Consider the following 13899-nt stretch of genomic DNA (forward strand, 5'->3'; position numbering starts at 1 on the left):
TATAACTTTATTATACAAGTTGTTATGGAAGTTCCCCGACGGGTAACCAGATGCCTGAACTACAAAACAGGTTTTTCTCTTATCCAGAAGTCTGGCTCACTTCTTGTTTTGCCATGGCAACTTATTCTGCAGAGCAGGGTAGTTTCTCAGAATAGAGATCAGCAGGTATGAAATCACCTAATGACACCAGAAAACAGCATCACCATTCCTTGAAGATTCCTCCTCAGGCCTGCGTGCAGATTATGAGGGCTGAAAGTTTTTCAGTAGTGTGTCATGTCAGCGTTTGTGATTATCCCTTGCTGTTGTTTTTTTGTCCCCCCCCCTCTGTTAGCTGCAAAAAACAAATTCTATAAAGTCCCAGTATATTATAAAACCTGCCTTATTTGTACTTAGACTGAGCCCACTTTTATATTTACTCTTTAACTCAGAGCATTTTTATATAAAAAAAAAAAAAAGTCAAACAATTTAATGAAATATGAATCAATTCTTGAACATCCAACTATAACACTCTACAAAGCTCTTCCTCTTACACACTCATACTACCGTTTTCTTGCTTTTATGTTTAACCTCAGTTCCCGTATAGTAAAGTTTCATGTTCCTTTTTTTTTTTTTTTTTTTTTAAAGAATCAGCTGTTATGCATTTGACATTTTAGTCTTTATTGGTCAGATGCTGCCGGTGTCAAGCCTTTCATATGAACCAAGCTTTCTACAGTCACTTATGGTAAATCCTGGGCTTTTGTGACAGTGCTCGGGTAAGTGAACCCAGATGATGGAAGGATACCCTGAATATTAAAATACAGGCCTTAGGTGTTTGACAAAGTTAGTTTTATTGAAAACACACATTCATGTAACAAAAATGCCATTTGGGCACACATTTAGAGCTCCATTAGAATTTTCTTTAACAATTCCCTTCCTTAAATCTTGCTGCACACGGTCAACAAGAAATATTACAAAATTCATAGTAAAGATCAGTACAGCATGTACCTTCTGACTACACAGCAGCCAGTAAGACAAGACAGTTCCACAGCAGTGGAATGTAGTTCAGGGTCAATCACACATCCACAACTCGTAATTTGATTATTAGGAAGACCGTGGGGAGAAAAAACAAAAGCCTCTAATTTCAGCAGAATTTTAGATGTGCAATAAAGTCTTGCAAACTAGTGAACACTTAAAAATCAGTTTGACCGATATAAAACAAGATCTTTCAATGTTAGTAGAACACTTGTCAAAACTAGTTCCCTTTCAGAGGCATTTACTTGTTTGCTACACAAGCTCAACTGGAAACTTGATGCAGAAGAGATCCTTCGTGTTGTCATCTCGTAGCTCCCACTCCACAACCAGCTTGAGCTGGAGGGGAAAAAAAAAGAAGAAAAAAGTAGCCAGTGAACAGAGTGCATGTTCGATGTCAATGAAAAGAGAAATAAAGGGTACAAGAGCAGAGTCCAGAATTACTGATACAGGCTGAAAACTTAAAGCAAAACTAGTCGTACACATTAACAAAATCATCATGATGGAATATTAGAGACTATAGTCATGCTTGCACACATTTTCCCAGCTAACAGTTTGCCATGACCTGAAGGAGTCAATTACTGTTTAAATCTCCATAGAATAAAACCATAAGAGACCTTTAAATGCAGATTTGTCACATTACAACAGCCTGCAGACAGGAAAGAAACTGATAATGACCAGTATCGAGGAGCAAACGACTGTTGCCAGGGTGGCATGAACTACTTACAGCTGGATACTCGTCCTTTACAGGTAATGTAGCCACATAGTGATAAGTCTGCCCATTCTGGATGGGACACTCAATTCCAGATTTGCAGCCGTCTACAATCGGAATAGCGAAGGGGATAGGAACGCCAGCGATGACGCCGTGAACCACTGCAGTGCTCTCCTGGCTCGGCACAGCTTGAAGCAAACATGACAATGTGATTAAAGCTTTAGTTGTAAAAGAAATGCATTTATATTCTGGACGTTGGGAGAAACATTTCTAAAAGATGGGGCTCACTCACCAGAGGTGAATGTCACATTGACTGTGTAGGAGTCTCCTCTTTTTAGCTTGCAGGGCTGACTGGGACAAGGGGTGATTTCAACCGTCACCACTTTCCCAGAAACAGAGCCTGAAGAGAGACAAAAACAAAACAGGATTGGAGGGATTTCATAGTGTGCATGCTTACAGTTCTGCCTTAAAAAAAAAAGTTTAAAATTGAAGTGAACTCATCGCAAAGTGCAACTAAACCACCAGATTCATGCTTTTGCAAGACAAATACAGGTCTAGGTCATATTCAGGGTGGCATCTGGTTAGATCACCAAAGCCTCACTATTGTGTGGTAAATGTTGTTCAAAATATATAAGAAGAGCTTGTGTGGCTGTTTATATTATGGACATGTAGGTGTGTGTGCGCGCATGTAGATCTAGGCGTGAACGGTGCTACCTCTGTTTAAGCGTGGTGGAGGAGGACAGGTTGAATAACTTGAAAGCATATAGTGAACTTAAAAAACAAAGTGCACAATTCTGTCAGTCAGCTTTCCTGTTTTCTTGATACAGCAGCATGAGGAAGCACTGGTACATGTTAGAGACATCTATGAGTCATCTACTTTCACTCCAATACCAGTTTTGAATGGCTTGAGTCTTGTTCCTGACAAATACCACTCATATTACAAAAACACATGACTTAAGCTGAATCATGGAGACCCATCCTGGAATCTGAACTGAAGGACGAAAATCAAAAATAATTAAAATATCCAAGACTATAAGTGACAGAAAACTAGTCTATGAAACCGATTAAAGAGATTCAATAAGTTTAATAACAAACAAGTGTATTAATCGCACATTCAACAGTTTCGACGGATCACACGGGTTAAAATTAGTCTCTTAGTTAGCATTTAAATGGAGAAGTGAATCATCACCATCAGCGTGACTCGTAACTTACCACAATCTAAAAATTTCACCGTTTCCGCGCAGCTGAATCCAATCAAGCACAACACAATGAAACTGGTCCGGGCGTCCATGTTTTCCCCTTTGCTGTGTGTGAGCCTAAGGAACAAAAAAAATCTTTACTCCACAGGAAAACAAACTCAGTCCCCGCAGTCAGTGTTTGAGTCAGATGACTTGTTTGCTCGTCCCGCGGACGTCCCTAGTACAGCACTGAGTACAAAGCTTAATAACAACGACATTTACTTAAACTTGATGGAAAATTAGTAAAATTGCAAAATAAAACGTATAATTTTTGTTGAAAACCACGATATAAACTCTATAAATTATACCTTTAGCTGACGACGTCGTAAGAGCTACCACCTTTCTTCCTGCACTGTCAGCTACGAGAGGCGGCGCGTATTTAAAAGGTTCCTGGCGTGTCCTCCACCCGACGGTGAGCCTGTCAGGAACCTAACCCCTTCTTAATACCCCGCCTTCTGCCTTGTAATTGGAGGATCAAAACATCAGACGTGAAACGCACAAATTCTCTCTAAGCTCCACCTACAAGGGCAAAGAGCTGAGAAGAGATATGCCTGCAAGCCACGACTAAGGTATCGAATACCCAATGAGTCATGATTGGCAGCTAGTACAACGAATCAAATGGCTAACATGGGCACGATAATATACGTCGATGTAGGGGCGGGGTTTAGCAACATCTGTTATGGAAGATGTCCTTCGTGAGAGGAGCAATGATATCTGCGTCGAAGTCAAGATTATTGACTCTCGCTAGGTAAAGTTAATTTCTCACAAATTGCAGGACATATTAAACGTCTCTCTAAAAAAGTAATAACTAATAAAGTCCTGATTGTGTAAAAAATGTAGCTACTGCTAGCTAGCTAGCAGGTTAGCCTTCAATGCTACCAATAAGTAACGTTATGCTAACGAGCTAGAAGGCTTGTTAGCAACGCTGCAAGTGTGATCTGTTGTTTTGCAGGGCATCCACTCTCCCAAACATCCTCAACGTGACTGAGCAATTACACCGTCTTCCTCACAACTCCCAGTCGCTGTATGTAGCCGGGCTTCGGTGCTACAGCAGCGCCTCCACCCAGGAGAAGCCAGGGGTGTCAGGTTCATCTGAAGTACACCTCACTGAGTCATGCGTGAAGGTTAGGACACACTCTTAAACTGCTGTTTTCTGCTAAAACCTCAAAAGCTGAAACACCAAGTCACCATAATTCAGGCTAAGAGTTTGACTCCTTTAGAGACCAATTAGACTGAGCTTATTTAACCCTGTTGTTTGGGGACGCCATGACACTGTCAGTTTTTCTAGTGTTTAATTTTTGTAAATACTAAAACACACACAATTTTAAAAAAAAAATCATCAAGAAATCAAGTTTCCTTCGGGATTAATAAAGTATTCTGATTCTGATTGATTCTGATTCTGAAGTTTACCAATAGAGTTCATCAAGGTGAAAAGTTATTCAGATCAAAATGCATTTAAACTTGAGTTTTCAAAGTATGCTAAGGTTGTAGGTCCACCCTGAAAAACTCCAGGGCCCGTATCCCTAAAGATTCTGAGAATCCTCTCAGAGAGCTCCTAACTTAACCTAAAAATTCCTTGCCAGGAGTTTTAGCTTAGAAGTGATTCCAGAACATTTTCAGTGAACTCTGAGCAAGGAATGGATGGAAAATCCTATCTTAGTGAGGAGGTGTGGTTGACCCCGTTGCTAGGTATGAGTCATCATTTCAAAAGCCGTGATTGGTTGATCCTACAAGTTTGATGGAAATGAGCTTTTGGTGATAATGAGCAAAGGATGTACCCTCAAATCAATAAACATATTATATACTCTAATCTTATGCTGACTGTAATTGTAAATAATATTTCACATTCAAGAAAATATCTGGAAAATGAATAGTAAGCTGTAGGGGTTATAGCCATTAGAATCTAAAATATGTGAAAACTTAAACTCATTACACCCTGTTCAAATAATGATTCGTGTCTTATTTGCTCATATAAATATCCTAGCTGGCATATTTTGTACTTTCACTCCCATATGGACCCCATTGAAAACAAGATGGCCTATCTCAAGAGGCTGTCCTTAATGAAGTAGAAATCACAACGTTACAAGTCCAGTGTGGTCTTAACGAGGGTAACACGGCTCAGCTTTTAGCAATGTCTGTGATTGCAGACCCAAGTCATCACTGCTGCATTGTTGCATTTTCCCGGTTGCCAAATACCTCGGGGTTGTGATTACTTTCGTCTCCGGTGTAATAGCGTTGTGGCGTCGAGTTGGTGAAGTAATTGCATCTCTAAGGAGATCCACCACAAACATGATTCCTGCACGATCCAATCTGTAGCATCTCAATAATTCCCTGTCATCCAGTGTTTGCAGGACATCTCTCCTGCCTCTTCTGTTGGCCATTTTGTGCAGCTGCTTAGGGGAACTCCTAAGCCACTAAAAGTCCTCTTCCCTGCTCTTAGCAGATCTCGCCTTAGGAGCCCTTTTAAGCGCTAGGAATCTTGAGGAATAGCTTTTATATTAACTGGGATTGTCGTGTCACTTTTAGGGGAAATTCTAAGAAAACGTCATGACTCTGAGAATTTTCTTAGAATTTGGCCGCTAGGAGCCACTTTTTGCACAAAGATTCTTTAGGGATACGGGCCCAGGTCTGTACCAATCAGAGAACATATGTTTGAACACAGAGCTACACACTAATATACTGTATACAATAATTAGCTCATGGACAACGAGATACAGTTGATCTCAAACTTTCAAACACCAGCATCAGAAAACTGCAGACACTTTTTACACGTTGAGAGGCTTAATTAAAAAAAATGTTTTCCTTCCTTCAAACTTACTTTTATTCTACCAGGAACTCCCATGTGCTTTTAGATCTAATCCTTTTTATGAGCTAACAGCCATACAAACACCTAACATATCAGAAATGCAGCAACAGCAAATGTAATGTAAAATACACAAATACCCAGAACAAAAAGCAGTGGCAGCAGCTCAGGAAAGACAACCACATCTTTTTCACCACATTCCTTATGATGCCTTTTAATTCAGAAATAGATATCAGTGTTTTTATCATTTTGATCTTTCTGCTAAATATTCTATTTCCAAATTGTTTAGTGGGAAAATGCTCCACACAGGAAGACCCCAGCTGGCTAAAATTGGTTATCATTCACTCTCTGTTTTGATAAATGAGTATGTGTACCTCATGTGTTATATCTAATATGCTTATTTAATACAGAGACTAGGGGAGATCACGGAAAAGGGCGAGTACCTGAGAATATATGTGGAGGGAGGAGGCTGCTCCGGGTTTCAGTACAAGTTTTCGGTTGACAGAAAGAAGAACGAGGACGACAGGTAAACAACCCCGAATCAAGATTTCCTTATTGCATCTAGTGATACATGTTCCTTGTTGTTGTTTCCTTATGGGCTTTTTATCAGCTGTGCCACTGCTGTGATTTCAGAGTGTTTGAGAAAGGAGGAGTTGGCGTTATTGTGGACCAGGAGAGCCTGGAATTTGTGAAAGGATCCACGGTGGACTTCAGTCAGGAGCTTATTCGCTCCGCCTTCCAAGTGCTCAAGAACCCACAAGCTGATCACGGCTGCTCCTGTGGCAGTTCCTTTTCTGTTAAACTATGATCCTGCCTAACTCATTCCCCGACACCTGCAGCAGTAATATGCAGCACTCTGATTTCACAGTTTATTGGGTGCACATGTGCAAAACGATAAAATATGAAGAGATATTTCTCATTTGAGTGCATAAGATAACTAATATAATAATAATATATAACTAATATATATATAACTGTACCTAATAAACTGAGAAGTCAGATCATTTTATCACATTGGACCCGCTCATAATTCATTTCACTTTTAACAGCTCGACATGAAAACTAGTAGATTAAAATTAGTCTTTTTTGCTGTGAAAATGACTTGAACTGAATGAACAACAGATGTAAACAGTATTCTATTTCAAATTGTGTACAAGATAGGAGACGATGATGCTCACTGACAGTCAGTATTTAGCAGTACTTTAAAAAAGGTTGACATGAAGTATGTGAGTATTCAGTTCTTGTAAAATATGTAAATAGGCGATAAATATAAAGTTCTAAAGTATATTTGTTTTATATGTAATAAATTAAGCACATTTAAGATTTTCACCTGTTCTGTTGTTTTTAATTTGTTACTTTCGCAATCTCGTGAAACACAACAGCTCCATGAAAAGCCTCCTTTGCTTAGCGGAGGTGTTTCAAGTGTTTCAGTGATCCCAGGAAATCTGTTATGTTGGGCCGCTCGTAGGTATCAACCATGGTAGGCTTAAGTACAAAGACGATGGCCCCCTTTCTTCTTTCTTTTGTCAATTTGTATATTCCAGTTAGGATTCACCTGGTTATCCTCCTTTAACCTCCTAAGACCCGAACTCTTTCATGGCATGCATTTTGAATTTTTCTTTGCTATTTGGGTTGATTGGGACCTAAAGAATGTAGAAACAAAGAATTACCAGATTATTTTTTTCAACCTAATTTTTGTTTTTGAGAAAAATGAGATCCACATATGAGGACATTTGTTTCAAATTTTGATAGAACTGTGGCAGTATAATGTCCTCGTAAGTGGCTATCAGGCCCTTGTAGAAAATAATTAAGTATTTTGGTCTAGACGTCCCAAAATGTGATGTCCACATATGTGGATGCCAGGTCCTAGGAGGTTAAAGTCTCCTTCTGTCTCCTCTTCTGCAGTCCCATATTATGAACTGAGATCTCATTTAACATGGTAAGCTAAATTGATTTCCAGGTCACAGGCAGTAGAATGAAGGACAACTGAGAGATACCCTTGTATATAGTACAATCACAACACAAATAAAGGAATCTTTAAGCTTCCTGCTAATCTAACTTTTTTTTACTGCCATGGTGTCAGTGCAGTCAGTTTTTCCTATTTGTCTTTTGGGAACCAACCTTCACATGGACAGGTTTGAGACCAAGAAAGTTCAGTAGAGTTTCACAGTGCAAATTCAACAAGACGCACTAATTCTCAAACCTGGTTCTCACAAAGTGCCAAGCACATTTTAAGTTCCTACATGATGCTGGTGTGGAGCCAGTTCTTGCTTTGGCTACTGTAAAACAACCTACTGTGCAACAAAACTAAACTTTATAACTCATAATGTGGCAAAAGCTGTGGTCCCGAATAAATCTGAGCAAACGTGTACCTGGGGAGGAGATCATGGGGCAGAATCTGCAAGCCGAGCTTCTTGTGGTCGCCCTTCTTAAATCGATGAACATTGTGGTTCAAATTTTTTGCTGTCACTAATTTTTTTGATGGCAACACGTGGAGCTGGATCACCGGCACTTGGGAGGTGATCTAGGATACTTCATCTTGGAAAGGAAAACCTGAACCAGGGATGGGTTTGTCAGAATTCACCCAACTGCAAAACAACTGTAGCAATATAATTTTTCTAAAAATAAGTGCATTAGGGAATATTTGAGCAATTCTCAAGCATCATCAGTCTCAATAAACACGGATGAGTCCAAGTTTCAAAGATCATGGTTGTGTTTTATTTTAATTATTTTTTAATAAAGTGGAATTTAAGAAACATCTCACAAAAATATACAAAAAGAATATCTACAAATGGTATATACACTGATGAAATGTAAATCAAAATATGCAGCAACTTTTTTTTAGTAGTTAGTCTTAATGCAAGGAGGAAATCTTTTGCACTTTTTTTAATATTCTCTGATAAACATTCCATTTAAGCAATATCTTATTTCACGAAACATCAACGCACTGTTGAAAAAACATCACACCGCTCATAATCATGAAAATGCAACAACAACATATCGTAGCAGCACACTAAAAAGTGACCACTGGAACTGCAACGAGTGCAACGAGATCTCAATTTACAGCTGTTCTTTTTGTTTTCTGAGGAATTTGGTTCAGACAGATTGTCTTCCCGTAAGCCATGCACACACCCTTTAATAAATCACAAACGAATCCTCAAACACGGACGTTAATATGACATGAGGGGAACACTGCAGAGGGCGGGTGGGGTAGGTTGGGTGGGGGTTGAGGTCAATCAGTCAACAGCACGACCACGTTATCACGTCTTAAATGAACCACCAGGGCGACACAGTGAGCAGGTCAGGTGTACAGTGCATAGTATGCTTTGGCATGCTGACATCCAGAACATAACAGTGGATGTTACATTCAGGAGGAAGGCCACAGGATTTGGAATTACCAGTTAAAAACAGAATAAATGGATGAAAAAAATAAATTAAAAAAAGGTAATAAATAAATAAAATGAAACAATACAAAAAGAATCCAAACCCTTCTAAACGCTCAGATTAAGGCTAATTCAGTTTGCTACATGTTTGTTTCCTTTTTTGAAAAATGGCATTGTCAGTAACACAATTTCAGAGGCCTGCCACATGGCAAAACTGCTATTTGGGACACGTACACAGATAAGCTTGTTTTTCAAAAAAAGAAATAATGCATCACTGAAATGATATGCACATATTAGGTGTTTTATTCTTTTCTTCCTCAGTGACGATGTGATGTTAGGAGAGCAGGGCTGTATGCCCTCTGCCTGTTTTCACAATCAAGGACTGTGATGAAGATGAGCCTTGCACATATGCATGCACCTAGTTTTGAGGCAGTAAGTCGAATCACCGGTTTATCTCATTTACAAGCTGCCAGGTCCCTCCTCCTCCTCCTCCTCCTCCTCCTCGTTGTTTAAATGTCTCCTTTAGTTTTCTTTTCTGTTTTTTTCTGACCCCTGACTTTCTGATGTTGGATGATCCCAGTGTGATCCTCAATGCGGGGCATGGACACACCTCCACACAAAGAGGCTGGAAGGGACATAAAAGAAAAGGCTTGCATCACTTAACACTGAGACTGAAACACTTGTAAGCGATGGTGTAATTTGGATTCTCGGTCATACCTTCTGTCGTCCCCGCCGGCGCTGACAACGAAGCGATCTCCGTTTGTGAAGCGTACGTTTGTCAGATGAGCAGAATGGCCCAGGAATCGTTTGTGTTTGGCCTGAAACAGAACACAGAAAGTATTTATATAAACTGCTACTGATAGTTTTTAAAGTGCAGTAACACATTTATATATTATCTACACGTGGATCACATGCGTAAGCTTATAGCAAAGCAATGGGTGTGCCATTGTGTTTTACCGAAATCTGCATTTTTCTGTTATTTCTGCTCACTTGATAAACAAAATTGTCTATTAGGCTTGAATAAATTATATTATATATTACAATTATATAAAGTTAATTTTTCTAGGTGATCAATTTGTCAGTTAACTGACAAATGATTATAAAAAGAAATTCTATGGCCACTTTATTAGGTATACCTGTTCAGCTGCTTCATATTACAAATATGTCATAAAATCACATGTTGACAGGAGTATATATATATATATGTCTAGTTCTCTGGGATTTTTTCACAGATCCATCTCTAGGGATTACAGAATGGTCGGAAAAGAAGAAAATATCCAGTTCTCTGGGTGGAAATGTCTTGTTGATGTGAGAGGAGAATGGCCAGACTGCTTCAAACTGATTGAAAGCTAACAGTAACTCACTAACATGCATAAAAGCATCTCTGAAAACACACTGAACCTTCACACTGAACCAGCACATCAACAGAAAAACAAACTTGGTGGTAGCTTCTATCGCCAAAATAGGACAATGGGAGATTGTAAAACTGTTGCCTGGTCTGATGAGTCCTGATTTCTGCTCCAACAGTCAGATGGTAGGGTCAGAATTTAGTATAGACAACATAAAAGCATGGATCTGCCCTGCCTGTATCAACAGTTCAGGCTGCTGCTGCTGTAATGGTGTGGGGGATATTTTCTTGGCACGTTTTGGGCTGCTTAGCACCAAATGGGAATCTTTTAAACTCCACAGCCTGCCGCAGTATTGCTGCTGACCACGTCCATCCCTTTATGACCACAGTGTCTTTATCTTCTGATGGCTGCTTCCAGCAGGATAACACACGATGCCACAGAGCTCATATCATATCTGGTTTGTTTAACATTACAATTAGTTCACTGTACTCAAGTGACCTCCACAGGAACTGAGGCAGCTCTGAAGGCTACTAGCAAAGTGTCACTTTTACATGGATTTGTGGCATCAAATAAAAAGTTTTTATTGTTGAAAAATGTTCTGACAAGTTCTGACAAGTATTAGTAGAGTCTGTGCACTTCTTTCAGACCATTTATCTCACTGATCCCCTCAGACCTAAGGTTTGCATGTATTACTATTTTTTTGTTTGTTATTGGCACTAGGGGGCGGTGGAGACACAGACTGGAATTAAGATGAGCAGCACAGACCGCCAAAAAAATACCTAAAAATGTCCAAAGGGTTACTAAAACTGCCAGAAAAATGCCGGTAGTAGAAAACAGGTGCTGCCCTAATACATCAAACACAATCGCAATCATAAAATTATGCAATCATACTTACAAATTTCTCTGGACAGAGAAAGTCAAACAGCTTTACCATCCCAAAATCATCGCCCGTGACGATGTTAAGGCCCGAGTGGGACACGCAGGCACAGGTGACGTCTGCTTTGTCAGTGTTACGGGACCAGATCCCTACGACCTCGTCCCCAAGGACACTGGGTACACACACAGTGACATTTTCCTTAGTTTCCAAATAAATAAGGATGCCTTCTGTTACTCTTATTAGTGTGACCCTCACCTTGTCCAGGTGGCCCAGGTGATCCTATCAATATAAGACTGTTCTGTGACCTGCTTCCCAGATGGCACCTCGTACACGAGTCGTTTATAAGCACCCGTGGATATCTGTTTAAAGACATGGCAGGTTAGAGAAGTATCAGCTCGCCAGCGTCTCACTCTCTCCTGCAACAAGTTAATGAGCCCTCCACACCTGGACGTAGTTGCTGTCGGCAGAAAAGTCCATCTGCATCACGAAGCTGGGGATGTCCCTGCAGCTGTTGATTCGGTTCAGCTGCGGGCCGAGCGTCAGGTCGTAGAAGTCAACGGCGCACTCATTGGAGCCCACAGCCAGGTAGCGAGAATTCGGACTGAACCTGCGAAGGAGGAGATGAAATCACAATTCTCCTCAGATTTGTTTAACAGTACGCCAAGTACAGTTGGAGTATTCTTCAGTTTAGATGGTTCATTAAACATATCACAGTGACAAATCACATCAAAAAAATATTAAATGTCAATAAATATAAAAAATAAAATAAAAATAGAATCTATTCACATAGTGTGGCGATTGTAGACATCCAGTCTCAATAAATGTGTCTTTCAGTGACTCATGAGGCAAGTTGTAAGAAAATATTTGACAGATACTAAAACTAAGGCTTATATTTGATTTTAGTTTTCTAATTCACAAGGTTTCAGTTTTTGGTTAACTAAAATGTCTTTTTTCACATCTAATTATAGTTTTTGGTTTAGTTTTAGTTAACCTTGCTCTGGACAGTGCAAATCATAATGTGTCCCAGACAAATGTCTTACTCTTAATCCATATCCAGCTGGCACTCGCTGACTTCAGCCCTAATCCTTTGAGATCCACACAAACATTTTGTCGGGAGCTTGACTGTGGCTGTGGCTGCTGAAGGGTGTAAATAATGACAAAACTGGCAAGACGGTCCACCTCACTAACGTCCTTCCTCATTACAAAAATGTTCTTTTATAAATAAGAAAAGACTTTTAGACACACCAGAAAGTTTTTACTGAAGGAAAGTTTGACTGTGCTTTGTGTGCATTACCTAATATCCTGAATAGGTGAACGCCGGTCCCTTTTCTTCCCCCAGATTTTGAGTGAGGCGACCAGCAGGATGATGAATTCTCCATTCTTCATGCCGATGGCCACCATGTCTCCCTCAGGACTGTAGCTGATGGTGTGCGCCGGGTGGCCCAGGTTCACCTTATTCAGCATCTTCTGTTCCCCCCACATAGCGATGAAAAACCAGCACAGAGTTTCTGTTAACTTCTTGACAAACTGATGTAAATCTGAGGCTGCTCTGTTCAACGTAAGACCTGACCTTTTCTGGGATGTCCCACAGACGAACAGTGCCATCCTCTGCGGCTGACAGAAACACGTCTCTAGAAGGATGCGTGCCCAAACCCCATATCGGTCCGTCCATGTGTCCGTTCACCAGGATGTTGCACGCTGCATTCTTCTCTCCTACTTCAATGATCTCTGCATTCCTGGTCCCCACCAGGATTTTACCCTGGAACATCAAAAGAGATAACACTGGTCAGCATTTTGCTCCTGGGATTCTTTCACCTGCACTTAGTAAAGTTTCACCTGCCGACTCCAAATCTGAAAACCGTTGTCATCTTTTTTTTAGTTATGATGTATCAGATAACTATTACCACGGAAACAGCGATAACTTCAGCATTTATGAAACAAGTTCGGTCCTGAGAAAAGTGAAGGCATAATTAAGGAGGGTTTTATTTTTTTGGTCTTGAAAGCTGTGATTGTCTTGATGATGATTTAAAAAGAAAGTCATCTGAATCAGCAGCATGGGAAGTATTCTCTTGGCTATCACAGAGCAGAGAGTTATACTGAGCTTGTAGAGAACAGCTGAAAGCATATCAGCTAATGAGCACCAGAATATCTCAGACTCATATCTGAAATCCCTGTAATAGACTAGATTAAGAGCTGGCCTAAAGGTCCCAGTGGCAAACCACAAACATTATTTGTAGACTGGTCTAGCGTACTCTAAAAAAATTGGACAATTTTTTTAAATCAAGCACCGTGTGATTTGTGACCTACCTTTCCCCGGCATACAGAGCGAACACAGTCTATGATTTGTCCGGTTTCTAACCGAAAGGCTCTGCAGCGTTTCAGCTCCTGATCCCAGAGCTTCAGAGCACCGCCCTCCTTTGACCTGTGGAAAATAACCATGGGAATCTCTTTCATTCATATCTTAAATAAATACATGTATTTAATCCTGTTAATATGCATTTTTCAACATTAGGTTTAATATTATTTCCT

The 13899-nt window shown here is 40.0% G+C and overlaps 3 protein-coding genes across 5 annotated transcripts in view; 1 reads left to right on the forward strand and 2 right to left on the reverse strand.

The window, feature by feature from the left end:
- Positions 1 to 808: 808 nt before the first annotated feature.
- Positions 809 to 3421, reverse strand: LOC101487303 (NPC intracellular cholesterol transporter 2). Its single transcript, XM_004540664.5, has 5 exons — positions 3267 to 3421; positions 2933 to 3036; positions 2013 to 2120; positions 1736 to 1908; positions 809 to 1347 (listed from the first exon to the last, which is right to left on the reverse strand). The coding sequence occupies exons 2-5, from the start codon at positions 3009 to 3011 to the stop codon at positions 1264 to 1266; spliced, it is 444 nt and encodes a 147-aa protein (XP_004540721.3). The 5' UTR covers positions 3012 to 3036; positions 3267 to 3421; the 3' UTR covers positions 809 to 1263.
- Positions 3422 to 3547: 126 nt separating this feature from the next.
- Positions 3548 to 7090, forward strand: isca2 (iron-sulfur cluster assembly 2). Its single transcript, XM_004540665.5, has 4 exons — positions 3548 to 3706; positions 3911 to 4082; positions 6172 to 6287; positions 6395 to 7090. Exons 1-4 carry the CDS (start codon positions 3645 to 3647, stop codon positions 6567 to 6569), a joined length of 525 nt encoding a protein of 174 aa, XP_004540722.3. The 5' UTR covers positions 3548 to 3644; the 3' UTR covers positions 6570 to 7090.
- Positions 7091 to 8456: 1366 nt separating this feature from the next.
- Positions 8457 to 13899, reverse strand: part of eml5 (EMAP like 5) — a 51349-nt gene continuing 45906 nt past the window's right edge. For all 3 annotated transcript variants that reach the window (XM_004540667.5, XM_004540666.5, XM_012923172.5), the window contains 8 exons: positions 13678 to 13792; positions 12941 to 13129; positions 12665 to 12837; positions 11815 to 11977; positions 11626 to 11729; positions 11389 to 11542; positions 9862 to 9962; positions 8457 to 9769 (listed from right to left, as the gene is read on the reverse strand). In XM_004540667.5, coding sequence (XP_004540724.2) covers positions 9733 to 9769; positions 9862 to 9962; positions 11389 to 11542; positions 11626 to 11729; positions 11815 to 11977; positions 12665 to 12837; positions 12941 to 13129; positions 13678 to 13792 — 1036 coding nt within the window. In that variant the 3' untranslated portion in view covers positions 8457 to 9732. The remainder of the gene's footprint in view (positions 9770 to 9861; positions 9963 to 11388; positions 11543 to 11625; positions 11730 to 11814; positions 11978 to 12664; positions 12838 to 12940; positions 13130 to 13677; positions 13793 to 13899) is intronic.

The sequence above is a fragment of the Maylandia zebra genome, linkage group LG19 (assembly GCF_041146795.1).
Source record: "Maylandia zebra isolate NMK-2024a linkage group LG19, Mzebra_GT3a, whole genome shotgun sequence".
Taxonomy (NCBI): domain Eukaryota; kingdom Metazoa; phylum Chordata; class Actinopteri; order Cichliformes; family Cichlidae; genus Maylandia; species Maylandia zebra.